Here is a 17,963-nt window from a genome sequence, read left to right as displayed (position 1 = left end):
TATATGTTCTAACCTTATTGTTGGAGAAAATGAAGGACAATGAGTGAACTTTTCCAGTATCCTAACTTGCCGGCCGGTGGTGTAGTGGTTTCTGCGCCGGACTTTAAGGCGAGTGGTCCCGGGTTTGAATCCGGCCGGCTCCTTGCATTCTTTCCACCCGTGCTGGGTTGAGCACCGAGCTAACAACTCGGCCTCGTAAAAAACAGACATATACTAAAGCATCGGCAAGGTTGCCTCCCGATGCACGGCAGGGCACAGCAGGGAATACCAACAACAATCCTACCCTGGAGGCTTGACCACTGTCGGTGGCTGGAGGGAAGAAAGTCAGGGGCAGGATAAGATTGGATGTGTGGATTAGCAGTTTGTGTGTATATTTAGAATAGTATGTTTGTATAAGAGAGCAGTTTTGTTAATAGTGTGCAATTCTCTTTGATATATCTTACGAGGTTTTGAATTATTTTCTGGGATTCTCATTCTTGCAGTAGACTACTCAATCTGTCTCTGGCTTAGGTTGTTCTTGTGATGATTCTGATGAGTGTCCTCACCTCCCGGTGCATTCCTGCCAGTATTTCCTTTGCTTTCATCAACGTCCCTGTCTGAATGTGGGAGCTCACTCAGCTTCCCCGCAGTCTCTCTCAATACCATGGCAACCGTTATATGTGTTGCTGCTGTTTACAGGCTAACAAGAAGGTTGGTTGCTACACAGTAAAATGTTGGCAGCTGCACTTAATGCAGTGTGGTCTTGTCATGGACCTCCCAGGTCGTGTCTTAACACTTCTTCCTGGGTGTAAAATATACTAATGCTGCTGCAGACCTGCTTTTGACACTGGGCACAAAGGTGTGTTTTGGAGATGTTGTACATCTGATTTCTAAACATGTGTCTTTTGTTGTCAGATATTATTTCCTTTTACCACAGAAAACTAGGAACCTCGTTCATTTGACTTGCTTTCACTGATGAGCATTACAAATGCTGGATCCTTTCAGCTTGTTTTCTACACACTCTTTTGCCTGCAGCTGATGAATACAATATGTCCAAGAAGCCTTCCTGTGTTGCTTACTTTATTTATTGAGATACAGCATGGAACAGGCCCTTTGAGCTGCGCTGTCCGCAATTCCCCTGTTTAACCCTGAGACAATTAGTACCATGACCAATTAACCTACCAGCTGGTAAGCCTTGGGACTGTTGGAGGAAATCGGAGCACTTGGAAGAAACCCATGTGCTCATGGGGAGAATATACAAACTCCTTACAGACTGTGGCGTGAACCAAACCTGGGTCGAAAGTGCTGTAAAGCATTGTGCTAACCACTATGCCACTGTGCCGCCTCGTGGACAGTGGATGGGGGGTGAGGATTGTTTGGTGATGGTGGGGGAAATGAGTAGTTACTGTACATGAAACTTAAACCCCACCCCCCAAAATACAATTAATTTGTGTGCGTCTCAGGTTGTTGTTCCCTATCTATATTTGTATATTGTTCAATGAGGCAGCACTGTCCTAAGCTCTGTTCAAACCCACTAACTTACAAAGCTCAGACAACAAATACAGAAAAATAAAATCAAAATGAGGTTAGAGTTTGCTGAATCAAGACGTAAGAGGTTAGAAGTTACTCCTTTGGCTAATGTATAATGCTGTGAAGTAGATGTTGATAGATTAAAGGAAACAGGTTAGCTCTCTTCAAAATGCTTTTATTTAACAAGAACCAGGCCCCTCAGGTGAGGCAACGCTTCAGCAAAGCTGTTGGGGTCATCTGTTGCGTCCAGTGTGGCCTCCTCTACATTTGTGGGATCTGACATAAACTGGGGGACCTCGTTGTCGAGCACCTCCGCTCCATCTGCCAGAAGCCAAATTTCCTGATGGTTGATCATTTTATTTCCTATCCTCATTCCCATACCAACGTATCAGTTCATGGACTCCTCTTTTGCTACGTTGAGGCCACTCTTAGGGTGGAGGAGCAAAGCCTCATATTCAGTCTAGGTAGCCTCCAACCTGATAGCATGAACATTGACTTCTCCTTCTGATAATTTTTTTTCAACCTTCCTCTTCTCTTTTCTCTTGTTCCCCACTCTGGCCTTTTCTCCTCACCTCCCATGGTGCCCCCTCTTCTTCCCTTTCTCGCATGGTGCACTCTCCTCTCTTATCAGATTCCTTCTTCTCCAGCCCTTTACCTTTTGCACACACCTGGCTCGACCTATCACTTTCTACTTAGTCCTCCTTCACCTTCCCCCACCCTGCCCCCCAGCTTTTTATTCTGGCATTTTACCCTTCTTTTCCAGTCCTGAAGAAGGTTCCCAGCCAAGCGATGACTGTTTATTCATTTCCATAGATGCTGCCTGACCTGCTAAGTTCCTCTAGCATTTTGTGTGTTGCACAACAAAAAAGTATCACTTTTTGGAGAAAAAAGAAACTCAATTAAATTTAAGTTCCTGTGGATTTTATTAGGAATAAGCAAATGGAAGAGCAAAAGCAAGAGTATTTGGAATACGACGTAGAATACAGAACATTACAACACAGTGCAGGCCCTTCGGTCCACAATGTTATGCCGATCTTTTAACCTACTCCAAGATCAATCTAACACTTTCCTCCCACAAACACGTTCATCCACATGCCTATCTAAAGGTCCCTTAAATCTCCCTAATGAATCCGTCTCTACCATCACCTCTGATAGTGCATTCCATGCACTTACCTCTCTCTGTGTTAAAAAAAACTTTTCCAATATCTAACATAGACTTTCCTTCAATCTCCTTAAAATGATGCCCTCGCATATTAACCATTTTCACCCTGGGAAAACGGTGCTGACTGTCCACACTGTTTTATTAAACTTGCTTTTGGAACTGTACTGAGAATAACTTAAAGCAGTTTTAATAAATCCTAATTCCTTAATTCCTTTCAAAATTGAAACCTGTTGATAAAACAGGATTCCATTCTTCACAATGTGGTGTGGATGGCCAGGCTCCTGCAGGTGCTGTGCAGTAGAAGTATATCACTCTGTTTGATGTTGCCCTTTAAAGAGCGGTGCAGTGTGTTCCAGTAAAGGAAAAGAGATGGCAATGACAACAGCAGTGACCTCCCCTGGGATGGTCCAATTCAATCGATGTGAGCAAACACTTGATGATTCAATACTCAGAGAAGCCAGAGGGATTAGAGAGGTGGAAAGAAAGTAAAAATCCTCTTCCTATTAGACAGCAGGTCCACAGAGCAGCAGGACACAGCTTTGCAGAAAATGACCCATTAAACGTTCGGACTATGTGCATGCCATCAAATGGGGACTCTTGGACGTGACTGCTACCTGGTGGTTTAAAAGACAAATAACATTTTTAATAAAAAGTAACATTTAAGCTATTGTATTTAGGTGATGCATATCGATGAATAAAATATTACTGGGATTACGGTATGTGAAAATAAACCTATTCATAAATTGTATCATAATTTGAGAAATAAACTGAAAGACAAGAAGTTCAAATTTCATACATGAAAAATAAGCTATTGTTAAGGCAGAAAAATCTGTGCAAGCGCGAGGAAATCTGCAGATGCTGGAATTTCAAGCAACACACATAAAAATTGCTGGTGAATGCAGCAGGCCAGGCAGCATCTATAGGAAGAGGTACAGTCGACGTTTCGGGCCAGGCCCTTTGTCAGGACTAACTGAAAGAAGAGATAGTAAGAGATTTGAAAGTGGGAGGGGGAGGGGCAGATCCAAAATGATAGGAGAAGACAGGAGGGGGAGGGATGGAGCCAAGAGCTGGACAGGTGATTGGCAAAAGGGATATGAGAGGTTCATGGGACGAGAGGCCTAGGGAGAAAGAAAGGGGGAGGGGGGAAGCCCGGAGAATGGGCAAGGAGTATAGTGAGAGGGACAGAGGGAGAAAAAGAGAGAGAGAAAAAAATATATAATAATAATAAATAAATAGCGGACGGGGTATGAAGGGGAGGTGGGGCATTAACGGCAGTTAGAGAAGTCAATGTTCATGCCATCATCTGTGCAAGGTCCACAGAAGTCATTATCTCTATGTAGCTTAATATAGACTGGAAGATACCAGGTTCTGACCACAATCTTCAGTGAGTAGCTCAACCCATCTGTGGCAGCTAATATGTTACTCCAGCTGCCTTAATTAACCCGCAAAAGAAGTGGGGAAATTAGCCAGGATTCAATTTTGATGAATATTGTTTATTGCCCCCTACTGGAAAATATGAATGTGTAGATTGGGTGGGAAAATTATTGTTCAGTTCTGATGCCATGACAGTCTAGCTGAATAGATTGTCACTGATTCAGCTCACCAAGAATTGACTGCCTGTATGGTTCATCTTGACAAATGGAGTCCATGTTAAACGGAGCATCATGTTCGACATGCACCTTTTGCCTCTTTTGATGCAGATTGACCCACTGAGTTTTTAAAGCCTTCTGTTTTGTTCTTGCTTCCTTGGGCAGGGAATCCCATCTGTAGATTTTTTGGCCTGGGGAAACAGTAGAGGTTACGACGCTAAATATATTTAAAACGCAATTAGATTAATTTTTTTTTGTTTAGAGAGGGAATTAAGGATTGTGGGTAAATGGCAAATAGGTGGAACTGTGTCCGTCGCAGATCAGCCATGATCTTATAGAATGGTGGAGCAGGCTCGATGGGCTAAATGATTTACATCTGCTCTTATTTCTGATGTTCTTATATTTGTTTTTTAATTGTTATTGCCATTATCAAAAAATATTGAATGTATCAATTCTGAATTGACCTGAGATGCAGAATACCCATAAGGCAGGGATTCCCAATATTTCTTTATGCTATGGACCCCCCTACCATTAACTGAGGGGTCTGTGGACCCCAAGATGGAAACCCCTGCCATAAGGGATTCACAGTGCAGTCTGAATGAAAGAGGAGTCACTGGTTTGGGAAGCAGCACAGATTTGAAAGGGACAATGAAGAAAAAAATATATTAAAATAACATATAAAAGATTTTGAACCATTTTCTTAAAACTTTGTCAGAAACTGGCCCCATTTGCATGTTTCATGATCATTAACATAGTATATACTTTCAGCCTTGTCTCCCAGAAAGAATTTGTATATTAACATCAAACTTGCCAAGTTGCTCAAGATAAGTTTTCCTTTTATTTCTCTTTTTCTCACAAGATTCCCATGCGACTGACCATCTGCCCAGTGACTTGTTAGTAATGTTTCAATCAGTTGCTTTGGTGTCTGATAATAAAGTATATTTTTCACCCATTAGACACAGCCCTTTCCGGCAGCACAAGACGAAAGACAAGCATGAGATTGACCGCATGACACTCACAATGGTAAGAAAACAGATTTCTCCACAAGCACAACCATTCATCAGACATTGCAACAGGAAGATATTCTAAATTGGATCGGTTACGCTGCTTCAGACTTTGCCAAATAACTGTTTTGTATTTAAACTGATTTAATTTTTAAAATTTGGTTATGGGGAAAATAAGCATTTATAGCTCATTTTAATTGTTTGATATAATATTTGTTTTCACTAAATAAGTTTTGGACAGCTTTGAAACCTTAGCCTAACTTTTTTGAAGAGGTTTCTCCAGATATCAGTGCTTTCTGAATAGAAATAAACATATAAAATGCATTTCTGGAACTGTTTCTTATATTGGACTAGTGAAGGTGTAATATTGAATCTGTTACGTACCCCGTAACTGGGTTGCCAAACCGGCAGAAATGGATCACTCAGTTGGAGTTCGGACTACTAGAACTAAGAAAGTTTTATTAAAGAAACAAGCAACACAGTACTCTAATCAAAAGGATAATAAATGCAACAATTCAGCAATGATAAACACACATGTACACAGAATTAAGATAACAGGATCAATCAAGCTCTATCGTCGTCTAGGGGTAAATGACCAGTTTCAAAGTGACGCAAAGTTCAGTTCAATTGAATTCAGTTCAGTTCGCAGTAATCACTGCCGTGGGAGATGGACAGTGGGGGGAAGGAGAGAGAGAGCAAAACGAATGAGTATTCAAACGGCTTCCACACAGACCTTCGATATTCTTCGCAGTCAGCTTTCGGGCGAGCCCTTTGTGATGTCTTCTGAGGTCACCGACTGTGACCCCTCCGTTTCCAGATACGATCGTTTCTCTGCGGTGAACCTGGCACCCAGGCAAGGGCGGACACACACCAGGTTCCCGCTGATCGTGCCTTTCCACCCTGTGCGTCTATGGCTTGGTCCCGCGACCAGCCTTCCAAAACTTCCCACCGACTTCTGGAAGACGCACCGCTTCCAGGGTTTCGTTACCTCGGGGTGTCGTGTGTCTTGCCTTAGCGAACCTGTCCCTTTTTATCCCCCTGCTGGAGTATCGCCTGTCCATCACTTCAAACAGTTCAGGGTTCAAAGGGGGAGCCGATCTTGACAGCTCTCCTTCCGTTAAACTCTCCCGTCCCTTCATTAACATCTCCAAATGCTGCTCCATTGTTTTCCTTATCTCTCTTTCTCCTGAAGACAGGTGGCTGACCAACTGCTGATCCCACTGGTGCCAGCACAGGACAGCTAGCATCTTAATCTATGTGTATTCTCGTCACAAATCTTTGAAGAGTGATGATGCTCATCAAGTAATGTGATAAAATAACCCCAGGTGCATTTCTGTTATATTAGTGACATTGGTGTATGTAAACCTTTACTGAGAGCAAAGTATTAAGTCGTTTCTGTGGCTTAGTGCTCTTAAATATTCATCTGAAGTGAAATCACGATCACTGCCTTGGTGTGTTGGAAAGTGGAGGTTTGTATTGCAGGTTTTCACAATGGCAGGTGGATTATCCAGAAGATAGAAATTGGCATCCTTATAAAGTAATATGATTTCTGTAAGAAACTGGTCATTACCTAAGAAATAATTATCAGTCTGCCAAGTTAGTGTGAAAATAATAGGTCACAGCAAGGCATGGGAGCTAAACTTGAAATAGAATCAGAAGTATGCTGTGATGACTGGGAGATCTGGATGTGGGGTTAGGTGATAGAATGGGAGAAGGACGGAAGGAAGAGTATCAGAGTTTTTGATACAAATTGTCCCCAGGTTACACAATTTAAAGTGGCACTGACTCATTCGAGATTCAAAGTACAGTACATTTATTATCAAAGTATGTAGGCAGTATACAGCCCTGAGATTCCTCTTCCCACAGAAAAGTCACAAAAGAAAGAAAACCATGGAACCTGTTCAAAGAAAATCATCCCCCAAAGCGCAAAAAAAAAGAACAAATCACGCAAATGGCAAAAAAACAAGTAAAGTCAAGCCACAAAGTCATTGAAACAGTCGAGGGATGTTCAGTTCAGTCTAGCGTTGTGTCATTCATTGACTGCAGGCTGCAGAGCTGGTCCTCCCTGATCAAAAAAGCACAAAACAGCAAAAAGGAGCAATCAGGAACCAGAAATAATGTAAATCCATAAACTACATTGATTAAACCTTGCCTAGACCCAGGACTCCAGCACCATTGAGGGAGAGGGAGACTGATCGAACGCAGGCACCTTCCTCTAGGAGCGGCGAGAGAGAGATTGGTGACACGCAGGTACCTTTCTCCGGCAGCAGCGAGCAAGAAGGAGAAAGAGACCGATCAAACGCAGGCAGATAGGCTGAACACCCGCTTGCCTTCTGCTCTCATTCTTGTTGATTTCAGTCTTCCTTGACACTTCAATCGGTGAGATTGGTGAGAAATGGAGCCGATTAGGGGCTAAGTGACTTATATTTCGTAATCAGTGCTTAACTCTCTCAGTGCCCTGTTACACATTTACGCTCTAGGTGGTAGACTGACTGTTCAATTGGTGCCAAACCCCAGATAGTTAGCTTTCAGCTCACATTCTTGTTAAAAAGGTGTTGATGAAAGCTTGTGACAATATTCCCTGAAGAACGTGTCAGCAAGCCTGGAAAGTAGTCATTGATTAATTTAGAAGACTATAGTGCTGTGTTGATTGCTCACTAATACAGTTTAAATGAATCAACTGTGCATACCATTAGAAATGTGTCAAAAATTTAGAGATTGTGTGAAATCAACAACTCCTGTGAGTTTCTAAAGTGTTGTCAGTGGCAAGAATTCTTCGTTTAGCTAAAGATGAAAAATGCTTTAATCAAAGAAATGACCAGCACTGAGAAATCAGGTATAGTTAGGGCTGAAGTTTTGCATCTATGTGACTTCTGACTGGAAGTGAAGGAAAACAATGAAGCCAAGCTATTCATTGTTGGTAGAGATTGGCTTTACAGATTGTTTAGCATTATTATCTGCAATGTGAGAAATTGCCAAACAAAATTGAATCTGCTAGGGTGGATGATAATTGCGATATTAAGCCAACATTTTTAGAATTTATCAGAGATGAGAGCTACGAATCTGGTTAAGTTCAGTTGTGTAGAAATTAGCTTTTTTAAAGCAAGTGGATGACAGAAATAATTTAACTGAACAACAACATGTATGCAAATAACAAACGGGGATTAAGTGCAAACCCACTAAAGTATACTAAGCTAAAAAGACACATGTAATAAGGGTAAGCACAAGAAATATTAGCCAATAGAGTGACATTCTATTAAAAAAAAAGCCCAGGTCACAACTTTTTTCATTAAAAGACTGAGGACACAAAATGCACACAAGATGCTGGAGGAACTCAGCAGGCCAGGCAGCATCTATGGAAAAGAGTACAGTCGACATTTCGGGCCAAGTCCCTTCAGCAGGAAGACATATTTCTGCTAAATTTTTGCCTCCTGAATTGATGTCAATTTTACATCCTACAGACCAGCTCATTATTAAAACTTCTTTTTTCCCCCATCTGGAAATGAAATGAAATGAAATCAAATCAAATCTTTATTGTCATTGCATAGTATAATTTGTCATGCACCAATACAGCAAAAATGAGTCTGCAACTCTTGTATTCAATGCTATAAAACAACAAATAAAGTAAATAAACAATAAATAAAATCAAGTAACCAGCCAGAATAAGCAATGTCCAGCAGTACAAAAGCACAACGCAGATGCATGACAGCCATTAAACCAGTATTAAAGTAGCAATATAACAATTTATGTATGGTGCTTGATGGATTGGTTCAGAGCAATTTATAGCTCTGGGGAAAAAGCTATTTTTCAGTCTGGAAGTGCGGGCATAGAAAATCTTATAACGTCTGCCAGATGGAAGAGGTTCAAACAGATGATTGCATGGGTGTGTATTGTCCTTATAGATGCTGGTAGCTTTCCTTAGGCAGCGAGAGCTGTAAGTGTCCTCCAGGGCTGGGAGCTGTGTCCCGATGATCTTTTGTGCGCTTGAGACGACCCGCTGAAGTGCTTTCCTATCAGCTGCTGTACAACTGAGATACCACACAGAGATGCAGTATGTTAAGATGCTTTCTATGGTGCAGTGGTAAAAGGTCACCAGCATCTGTTCAGGTAGACCAGCTTTCATCAGCATCCTGAGGAAAAACAAGTGTGCTGTGCTTTCTTAACTATTGTTGTGGTGTTAGTGGACCATGTAAGGTCTTCTGAGATGCATAATCCCAGAAACCTGAAACTGGATACTCTCTCCACTATGTCTTCGTTAATGTAGACTGCAACGTACTCACCATCCCGTGACTTTCCAAAATTGTTAATTAGCTCCTTAGTCTTTGCTATATTAAGAGACAGGTTGTTCTCTGAGCACCAGCTCACTAAGTTCTGTACCTCCGCTCTGTACACTGATTTGTCTCTGTTGGAGATCAGCCCGATCACTGTTGTGTCATCTGCGAATTTGACGATGGTATTGGTGTTAAATGCAGGTACAGAGTCGTAAGTGAAGAGGGAGTAGAGTAAATTTTGTAGAGAAACCCCAGGGGCAAATGCCAAAGGGAGAGTAAGGAGTCTGATTCATTTTGACAGCTGTGAAAAAACTGCACTGGCTTTATCCAAGAGGTCTAGGATGAAGCAAACTTCAATTTTGAATGATTATTTGCCTACCGAGTTCATCAATAATATCAGAGGGTCCCGTGCTACCAGCAGTGTGTAGACAGTGACATTATGAAACTGGCCAATAGCTGAAAGGAGAGGGGTTTAAAGATATTGAAAAGGGGAAGGCAATCAACCTAATTAATTTTCACCGAGAAACAGAAAAGGAGGGAACTTCAGCAATTAGCTGCATCCAGGGGAAACACTAAGAAGAAGCAAGACCGAGCATGCCAAACCAGCTACTACTGCTGCAGCCATTCCAGGATTTCTGTGTGGGAGTTTCTGGATCTTCACCTCGTCATTCAAAAGAGTCTTTAACTTCAAGAGGAACTTAAATCCCTTCTTGTTACAAAGAACTCTACAAGGAACTGACCCAGGACGATGAACAAAAAAGATTATCATCTTCAAGCCTCAGCTACTCTTCAGATAAAACAATTAATAATTCTATCAAGTTTTAATTTGTGAATAAACATTTTAATAAGACTCTTAGCTCTATAAATGTTGTGGAAAAACATTTCAAATAATCCCATGTATATTTATTTTACAGCCTTGTTGATTTTCCGCGGTAGTTTTCTCAAAGCATGTTAATCTGAAACACATTGGATCAATTAAGAATATAATGGATATCCATTCAATTTATACTACAACATTATCTAATATTGTTCATTTTCTCCTTCAGAATGTGGAGTTGCCTGATACTTTCTCTGTGGAGTTAAAGTCTCTTTTGGAAGGTCTGTTACAGCGTGATGTTGCCAAGAGACTGGGATGCCTAGGACGTGGGTAGGCTGTAATTTTATACTTTCCTTGCATAATTAAGAAGCTTTGAGACTACCAGAAAATGTTAAGGATGTGCTTTCTGAAGGGGCGAAGACATGAAATAGCTGGCAAAGATTTTAGTTCTGTGATTTTGATCGCTTGTAAGCTAGAATACTTGCTTCACGGTACAAAATGTTAAGTACACAAAATACTGGGGAAGTCAGGCAGCAGCTATAGAAATGAATAAACAGTCAACGTTTTGGGCCGATACCCTTCTTCTAGACAGGAAAGGAAGGGGGAAGATGCCAGAATAAAAAGCTGTAGGGAAGGGAAAGTGGACTAGCTAGAAGGTGCTGGGTGAAACCAGGTGGGTGGGAATGGTAAAGGGCTGAAGAGGAAGGAATCTGATAGGAGAGGAAGGTGGATCATAGGAGAAAGGGAAGGAGTTCGGAACCCAAGGGGAGGTGATGGGCAGGTGAGAAGAGCTAAGAGGCCAAAGGGAGGAAAAGAAGAAGCGGGGAGGGGGTTGGGAAAAAATTATCACTAGAAGGAGAAATCGATATTCATGCCATCAAGTTAGAGGCTACCCAGACGGAATATAAGATATTGCTCCTCCACCTTGAGAGTAGCCTCATCGTGGCACAAGAGGAGGCCATGGACCGATACGTTGGAATGGGAATAGGAATTAAAATGTTGGGCTAACTGGAAGTTACACTTTTGGCAGATGGAGCGCAGGTGCTCAACAAAGCGGTTCCCCAGTTCTGCAGAATTTCTTGTGTTTGTGATTTGCAAAACGTTAAAAGTTATTTTTACTAAATGAAAGACTGTCAAAATGTTGATGAAGACTGTCCTGACAGTCTAATTTACTAGTTTTCAACAAGGCTGTAACAAAGTAGTTTGAAGGAATGTGATATACTTGAATCTGTGGCCATTGCATTTCTTCAAGAAAGATGGTATTAAAATTGAAAGAGATAACCATTTTAATAAACATATTTTAATTGTATATCTAATTAGTTGACCATTATATGCCAGACGGTAGTTGCTTAGTATACTCATCCACTCGAAACAATATGGTAAATGAGTTGGAGGGAGGTTTGTTTGGGTTCTATTTCATTTAATATCTTCAAAAAAAATTGAATCTAGGAGTCAGTGCACAGTGAAGGTTAAAGCAGGTGCTTAACAATCTCTGACATCATATGCAAAGTGAAACGCTGAACTACAGGAGTTGGTGTCAGTGATTTCTGCACAGGATGTACGTTTATAAAATTGACTGATTCGTTCAGTCATTTGGTATTAACCAACTTTTTATGCTCCACCTTAAATCCATGATGATGTTTTCTTTTGTTTTCTGTAAAATTGATTATAAAACTAATTCATACCTTTTACTTTATAGACTGGGTTCTTGTGCAATACAATAAAGTTATTGAGTACCTCTAGCAAATAACACTAGGTTAAGAATTCAGATTCAGAATCAGGTATATGTCACAGGCATATGTCACAAAATTTGTTGAATTTGTTGTTATGCGACTGCAGTAGATTGCAATACATAATAAAAACTGTAAATTACAGCAAGAAATATATATAGTGCAAAAAGAGAAAAATAAAGAAAAAGTAGTGAGTAGTGAAAATGGGGGACACCTCCCTCTCCCTTATTAGGGACAGAGAACTTGTGGTTTGTCAAATGCCGGATGAAATGTGATAGTCTTTGGGGTAACTACAAGGTCTGTGTCTTCGCTATCACCTAGCTCAAGCTTGTGCTTGGTAGCGGGTGCGCTTTTTTTTAGCTGGGGGGGTACTTTGGGGTTCTCACATTTAACTGTCATTCATTCTTTGGGGCACTTCTCTGTTTTCATGGATGTTTGCGAAGAAAAAGCATTTCAGAATGTATATTGTATACATTTCTCTGACATTAGCTTGGACCTTTGAAGCTTTGAGGTAGTGTTCATGGGTTCAAGGTCCATTCAGAAATCTGTTAGTGGAGGGGATGTAGCTATTCCTGATTCATTGAGTGTGTGCCTTCAGGCTTCTGTACTTCCTCCTTGATGTAGCAATGAGAAGAGGGCATGTCCTAGGTGATGAGGGTCCTTAATGATGGATGCCTCCTTTTTGTGGCATTGCGCCTTGAAGATGTCCTGGATGCTGGGGAGTCATATTGAAATAAGTGAAATTGACCCGACTATTCCCTTGTCTTTCTTTCAGCTTCCATTGATTTGCCTCTGAACCTAAATGCTGGCCTGTTTTGTTAGATTTGGCTCCATGAGTTGTCAATTAGTATAATCCTCAAGGAGGATTGAGGAAAGATATTATTTAGTTATACTCATAATTCTAAAAACCAGGTTCTTCTTGAAAGTTTACCCCTTATTACATGTTTCCAAGTGTTAGTTATCAGAAGGGATGCTCTGCAGAATTCTGGAAGTGTAGTGTATGCTGTATTTCATCATCAAGTTTAATAATAATTGTGTTTATGTTAGATTGATATTAGTATCATGCTGTTCTGTACCATATCTAATCTTACCTTGTTCATTGGCAGTAATAAAGCTAATCGTACCTTGTAGTGGTGACGTCAGTATCTTATTGGTCAGTATGAAGGTCACTGATGATATCTTGCTATTTAGTGAAAGATTTATGTGTTCAGAGTTAAGGCGACTGATGGAACTTTCTTGTTCAGTGTCAGGGTTACTGCTGAAATGTATTGCTGAGTGCCAGTGACACTGATCGTATCTTCTCATGCTGTCCTAGAGTTAATTATAATGAAATAATACCTTGCCACAAGGTAATCAATTACTTTGTTGACTGTGATATATTTTAGATATAGTTCAAATCATTATCTTTGATCTGATGGTACCTTGTTAGTCAGTACCTATGCTAGTGGTAATATGCTCAATCACAGTTTTAGTGATCCTTATGTTCAGTAACATGTAAATAATAAAAGCTTATTGCTCAATATCGGTTTTATAATTGTTGTTGGTCACTTCCAAGTTTATTACGAAACCTTGTTGCTTACTTGCTAAGGCTCCTGATGATGCCTAATGCTGTCTCAGCGCCAAGGTTACTGATTATTTTGCCTCAAGTATCAATGATTATATTTTGTTTGTTTTCGAGAGTTAATGATCACGTTTCAATTCTATGTCAGAGCTGATGATTATATTTTGTTTCTCAATACCAGCAGCATTGATAATATTGCTCACTGCCTGACTTGATGATTCCTTGTTCCTGACCCTCAGGGTTCCTGATTATATTGTGTTACACAGTTCTCAATAATTACTTTCTGTTGCTCAGTGCCAAGGTTGCTAATGATGTCTTACTGTTCAGTGTGAGGTTTAATGATTGCAACTTACTGTTTCACCCCTCAAGTAATAATTTCCTTTTGCTCATTACCATAGTTCTGTTATCTCTTGCATGCAGCCAAGGTTTATGGATGATATCAGGATATGTTGAGAAAGTATAGACTGCAAGTGCAAGGATATCATGCTATAAAATGTAAATTAAGAGTTAGCTGGATTATGGTGTCCAGTTCTAGATGACAGAATTTAGAAAGTATGCCAAGACTTTGGAGAAGCTAACAACAATATTGGGGATGAATTATTTCAGTTATCTAGAGAAACTGGAATTGGTTTCTTAGTTGGAGTTGATTTAATGGAGGACTTTGTACGTAAAGTACGTTTTGAAAGAATAAGGAAAAATTATTTCCAATGTCCTAGAGGATGGATATTATTAGGAAACTAAAGAAGAAATAAGAGTTATTTTTAGGCAGGGGTTTGTTTATGATTTGGAATTTACTGTCTGAAAAAGTAGTGGAATCTAACTTACATAATAATATTAGTGAAGTGCATAGAGATGTGCAGGACTTTGGTTACAATATGAGGATTTGTTCAGAATGATTCTTCTTTCAAAGTGCTGTTAGTAGCATGACGGACAGTCATTCTGTGATGTTGTTGCTCACCTTCAACATTGCTGATAAAATTTGCTTCCTAGTGTGAGGTTTAAGGTTGACATTAGTTGTTCAGTGCCAAGATTTTTTTAATTGACTTGCCCAAGGTTTAATTCATACATCTTACAGTTCCATCCCATCCAAAGTTTAATAGCTTTTTATTGCTCAGAGTCATTGGTATTAGTTTGTTTATGCAAGCTACAATTACTGGTTAATATAAGGGTTAATTATGGTTTAAGCGTTGGAGTCACATGATACGTTTTATCTCTATAGTGCCGTGGAAGTGAAAGAACATCCGTTTTTTAAAGGGATTGATTGGCAACAGGTCTACTTGCAGAAGGTAAGAAATGGCTCATTTTTGTCTTTCTTTGAAAACAAATGATGGAATCTCTCTGTACATTGAACCAATATTGCACAAGCCTTTGTGTGGTGAGATTGCATACCAACTGCATCAGTAAGAAAAGTCACACATTCTGTTACATTTTTAAAGGAAATTCTTTTCTGTTTTGCAAATACGTTCACCTAATCTTCAGTTTTGTACATAACCTAAGATGTTACCAGGCCAATTTTGTGCATCTGCTCGAAAGGTCCCCAAGCCCATGTTCAAAAGTTCAAAGTACGTTTTGTATCAAAGTATGTATACGATATACTGTACAAATTTGAGATTCATCTCCTTATAGGCAGCCACAAAACAAGGAAACCTAATAGAACCCATTAAAAAAGACCATCAAACACCCAGTGTGCAAAAAAAGAACAAATCGTGCAAACAATAAAAAGTAAGCAAATAACATTCAGAACTAAAGTTTACGAAAGTAAATTCACAGCCACTAAGCCAGTCACAGCCGATCCAGGAGTCCTTCAGTTACAAGCCACAGCCTCAGTTCTGCACAGAGAAGAGCAAACCTCGCCAGGCAGTGAGCTGAATACCGGCCTGTCCCTCTCCTCCAACCCCGACACACTGGCCGAGTACTTAAATTGGCCAAACCTTGGTTCGTTCCACACTCTCGGACTGGGGCCTTCCCATTTCAATATGCCGTCAGGCCCGGGCCCGCTGCCTCAATTTGGCCTGTACCTGACCTTCCCAATCTGGCTTGGTGCTTAAATCGGTCAAACATCTCAGTCTTTTGGGGTCATCTACTCTACATAGATTGGGGGCTTTGTCAAGCCCCTTTGCTCCATCCACAAAAACCAAGATTTGCTGGTGCCTAACCATTTTAATTCCAATCCCCATTCCCATTCCGGAGGGTATATAATATCGCAAAAATTAGTGGGGAGCTAGAGGATTGGGAAGCTTTTAAAGACCAACAGAAGGCAACTAAAATATCAAAAAGGAGTTAAAGGATGAAATATGAAGGTAAGCCAGTCAATAATATTAAAGGGGATACCAAATATTAAAGAGTAAAAAAATAAACAAGCATAGATATCAGACTGCTGGAAAATGACACTGGAGAGTTAATAATGGGGGACAAAGAAATGGTGCATGAACTCTTAAGTATTTTGTGTCAGTCTTTACTGTGGAAGACACTAGTGTTATGCCAGAAATTCTAGGGTTAAGCAGCAGAAGTGAGTGTAGTCTCTATTATAAGGAGAAGGTGCTTGAGAATTTGAAATGTCTAAAGATGGATAAGTCGCCTTGACCAGATGGACTACACCCCAGGGTTTTGAAAGAGGTTGCTGAAAAGATTGTGGAGGCATTAGTGATAATCTTTCTGGAATCACCAGATGCTGGAATGGTTCTAGAGGACTGTAAAATTACAAATGTCACTCCTCTCTTTAAGAAGAAAGGGAGGCAGAAGAAAGGGAATTATAGACCAGTTAGCCTGATTTCTGAGGTTGGGAAGATTTTGGAGTCCATTATTAGGGATGTGGTTTCGGGGTACTTGAAGGTACATGATAAAATAGGCAGGAGTCAGTATGGTTTCCATCAAGGGAAACCTTGCCTGACAAATCTGTTGGCATTTTTTGAGGAAATTACAGGAGGTAGACAAAGGAGAGTAAGTGGATGTGGTGTACTTGGATTTTTGGAAGGCTTTTGACAAGATGCCGCACATGAAGCTGCTAAACAAGATAAAAGCCCCTGGTATTGCAGGAAAGATACTAGCACTGATAGAGGATTGGCTGACTGTCAGGAAGCAAAGAATGCAAATAAGGGTTGGCTGTCGGTAACTAGTTGTGTTCTGCGGGGGTCAGTGTTGGGGCCACTTCTTTTCACATTTTACGTCAGTGATGTGGATGACGAAATTAATGGCTTTGTGGCCAAGTTTGCGGATGATACAAAGGTAAGTGGTAATGTTAAGGAAGCAGGGTGTCTGCAGAAGGACTTTGACAGATTAGGAGAACAGGCAAAGAAGTGGCAGATGGAATACACTGTAGAGAAGTGTATGGTCATGCACTTTGAAGAAGGAATAAAGATGTAGACTATTTTCTAACAGGGAGCAAATTCAGAAATTATTGTTGCAATAGGACCTGGGAATGCTCGTGGAGGATTCCCTAATGTTTAGTTTGCTCTTTAAGTCAGTGGTAGGAAGGTAAATGCAATATTAGTGTTCATTTCAAGATGACTAGCATATAAAGGCAAGGATGTAATGCAGAATTGGAACAGGGAAGCAATTGTGAAGTGAAAATTCTCCATATTGAACCCATTTTTGGGTGTAATTTTAACTTCACTAAGTCTTCCCACCACCATGAGCATATAGATAAGAGATTTCCTGGTGCCAGTGATCATGTATCACAGCTGTTATGCTAAATGTTCTTCATTGTATTTTTCTGTTTCAAGTACCTGCCTCCACTTATTCCTCCCCGGGGAGAGGTGAATGCAGCTGATGCGTTTGACATAGGATCATTTGATGAAGAAGATACAAAGGGCATCAAGGTATTGTTTGCTGGTTTTAACAGTTTTCTCATCATTGTTCCGGATCCTTAGAACAGACCAAATCCCAGCAAAATCTGAAGTGTCAATAGAATAAATGGCACTCAAAATGATAATAAGTGTGTGAGGTAGGCTTTGGTTGCATTTGGTACTAGTGCCATATCTATAACCAATTGATGTGGGCAGCAACCTCTTAAGGAGTGGTGCTTGAACAGTCATATTGTGCAGCTGCTTAGTGTGGGTGACACCTGTGTTACCGGAAAGTGGTGACATCTGTGCAGTCTTCAGATATCTATTATGTCTGTTCAAATTCCGCATACTGCCATTCTCAGAGTAACCTACAGTCAACTTAACAAAGAAGGGTGTTAATGGTATCTATATCACTCTGTAATGGGTGAATGACAGATTAGTCCCTAGCTATGGCCTTTCTGTGACAGCTCATATATGATGATCTTCACCTTTGATTTCATTACATTTTGGCATTTCCCACACCTGATGTAATAGA

General features: G+C 40.4%; 1 protein-coding gene across 1 annotated transcript in view; it reads left to right on the top strand.

Moving 5' to 3' along the window:
* grk3 (G protein-coupled receptor kinase 3) overlaps window positions 1–17,963 on the top strand; it is a 293,230-nt gene that overhangs the window by 239,332 nt on the left and 35,935 nt on the right. Inside the window, exons 14-17 of the mRNA XM_063034576.1 lie at window positions 5,217–5,283; window positions 10,582–10,682; window positions 14,863–14,929; window positions 17,366–17,461. Coding sequence (XP_062890646.1) covers window positions 5,217–5,283; window positions 10,582–10,682; window positions 14,863–14,929; window positions 17,366–17,461 — 331 coding nt within the window. The remainder of the gene's footprint in view (window positions 1–5,216; window positions 5,284–10,581; window positions 10,683–14,862; window positions 14,930–17,365; window positions 17,462–17,963) is intronic.

This window comes from Mobula hypostoma, chromosome 27 (assembly GCF_963921235.1).
Source record: "Mobula hypostoma chromosome 27, sMobHyp1.1, whole genome shotgun sequence".
Taxonomy (NCBI): domain Eukaryota; kingdom Metazoa; phylum Chordata; class Chondrichthyes; order Myliobatiformes; family Myliobatidae; genus Mobula; species Mobula hypostoma.
This window is presented reverse-complemented; position numbering and strand designations above follow the sequence as displayed.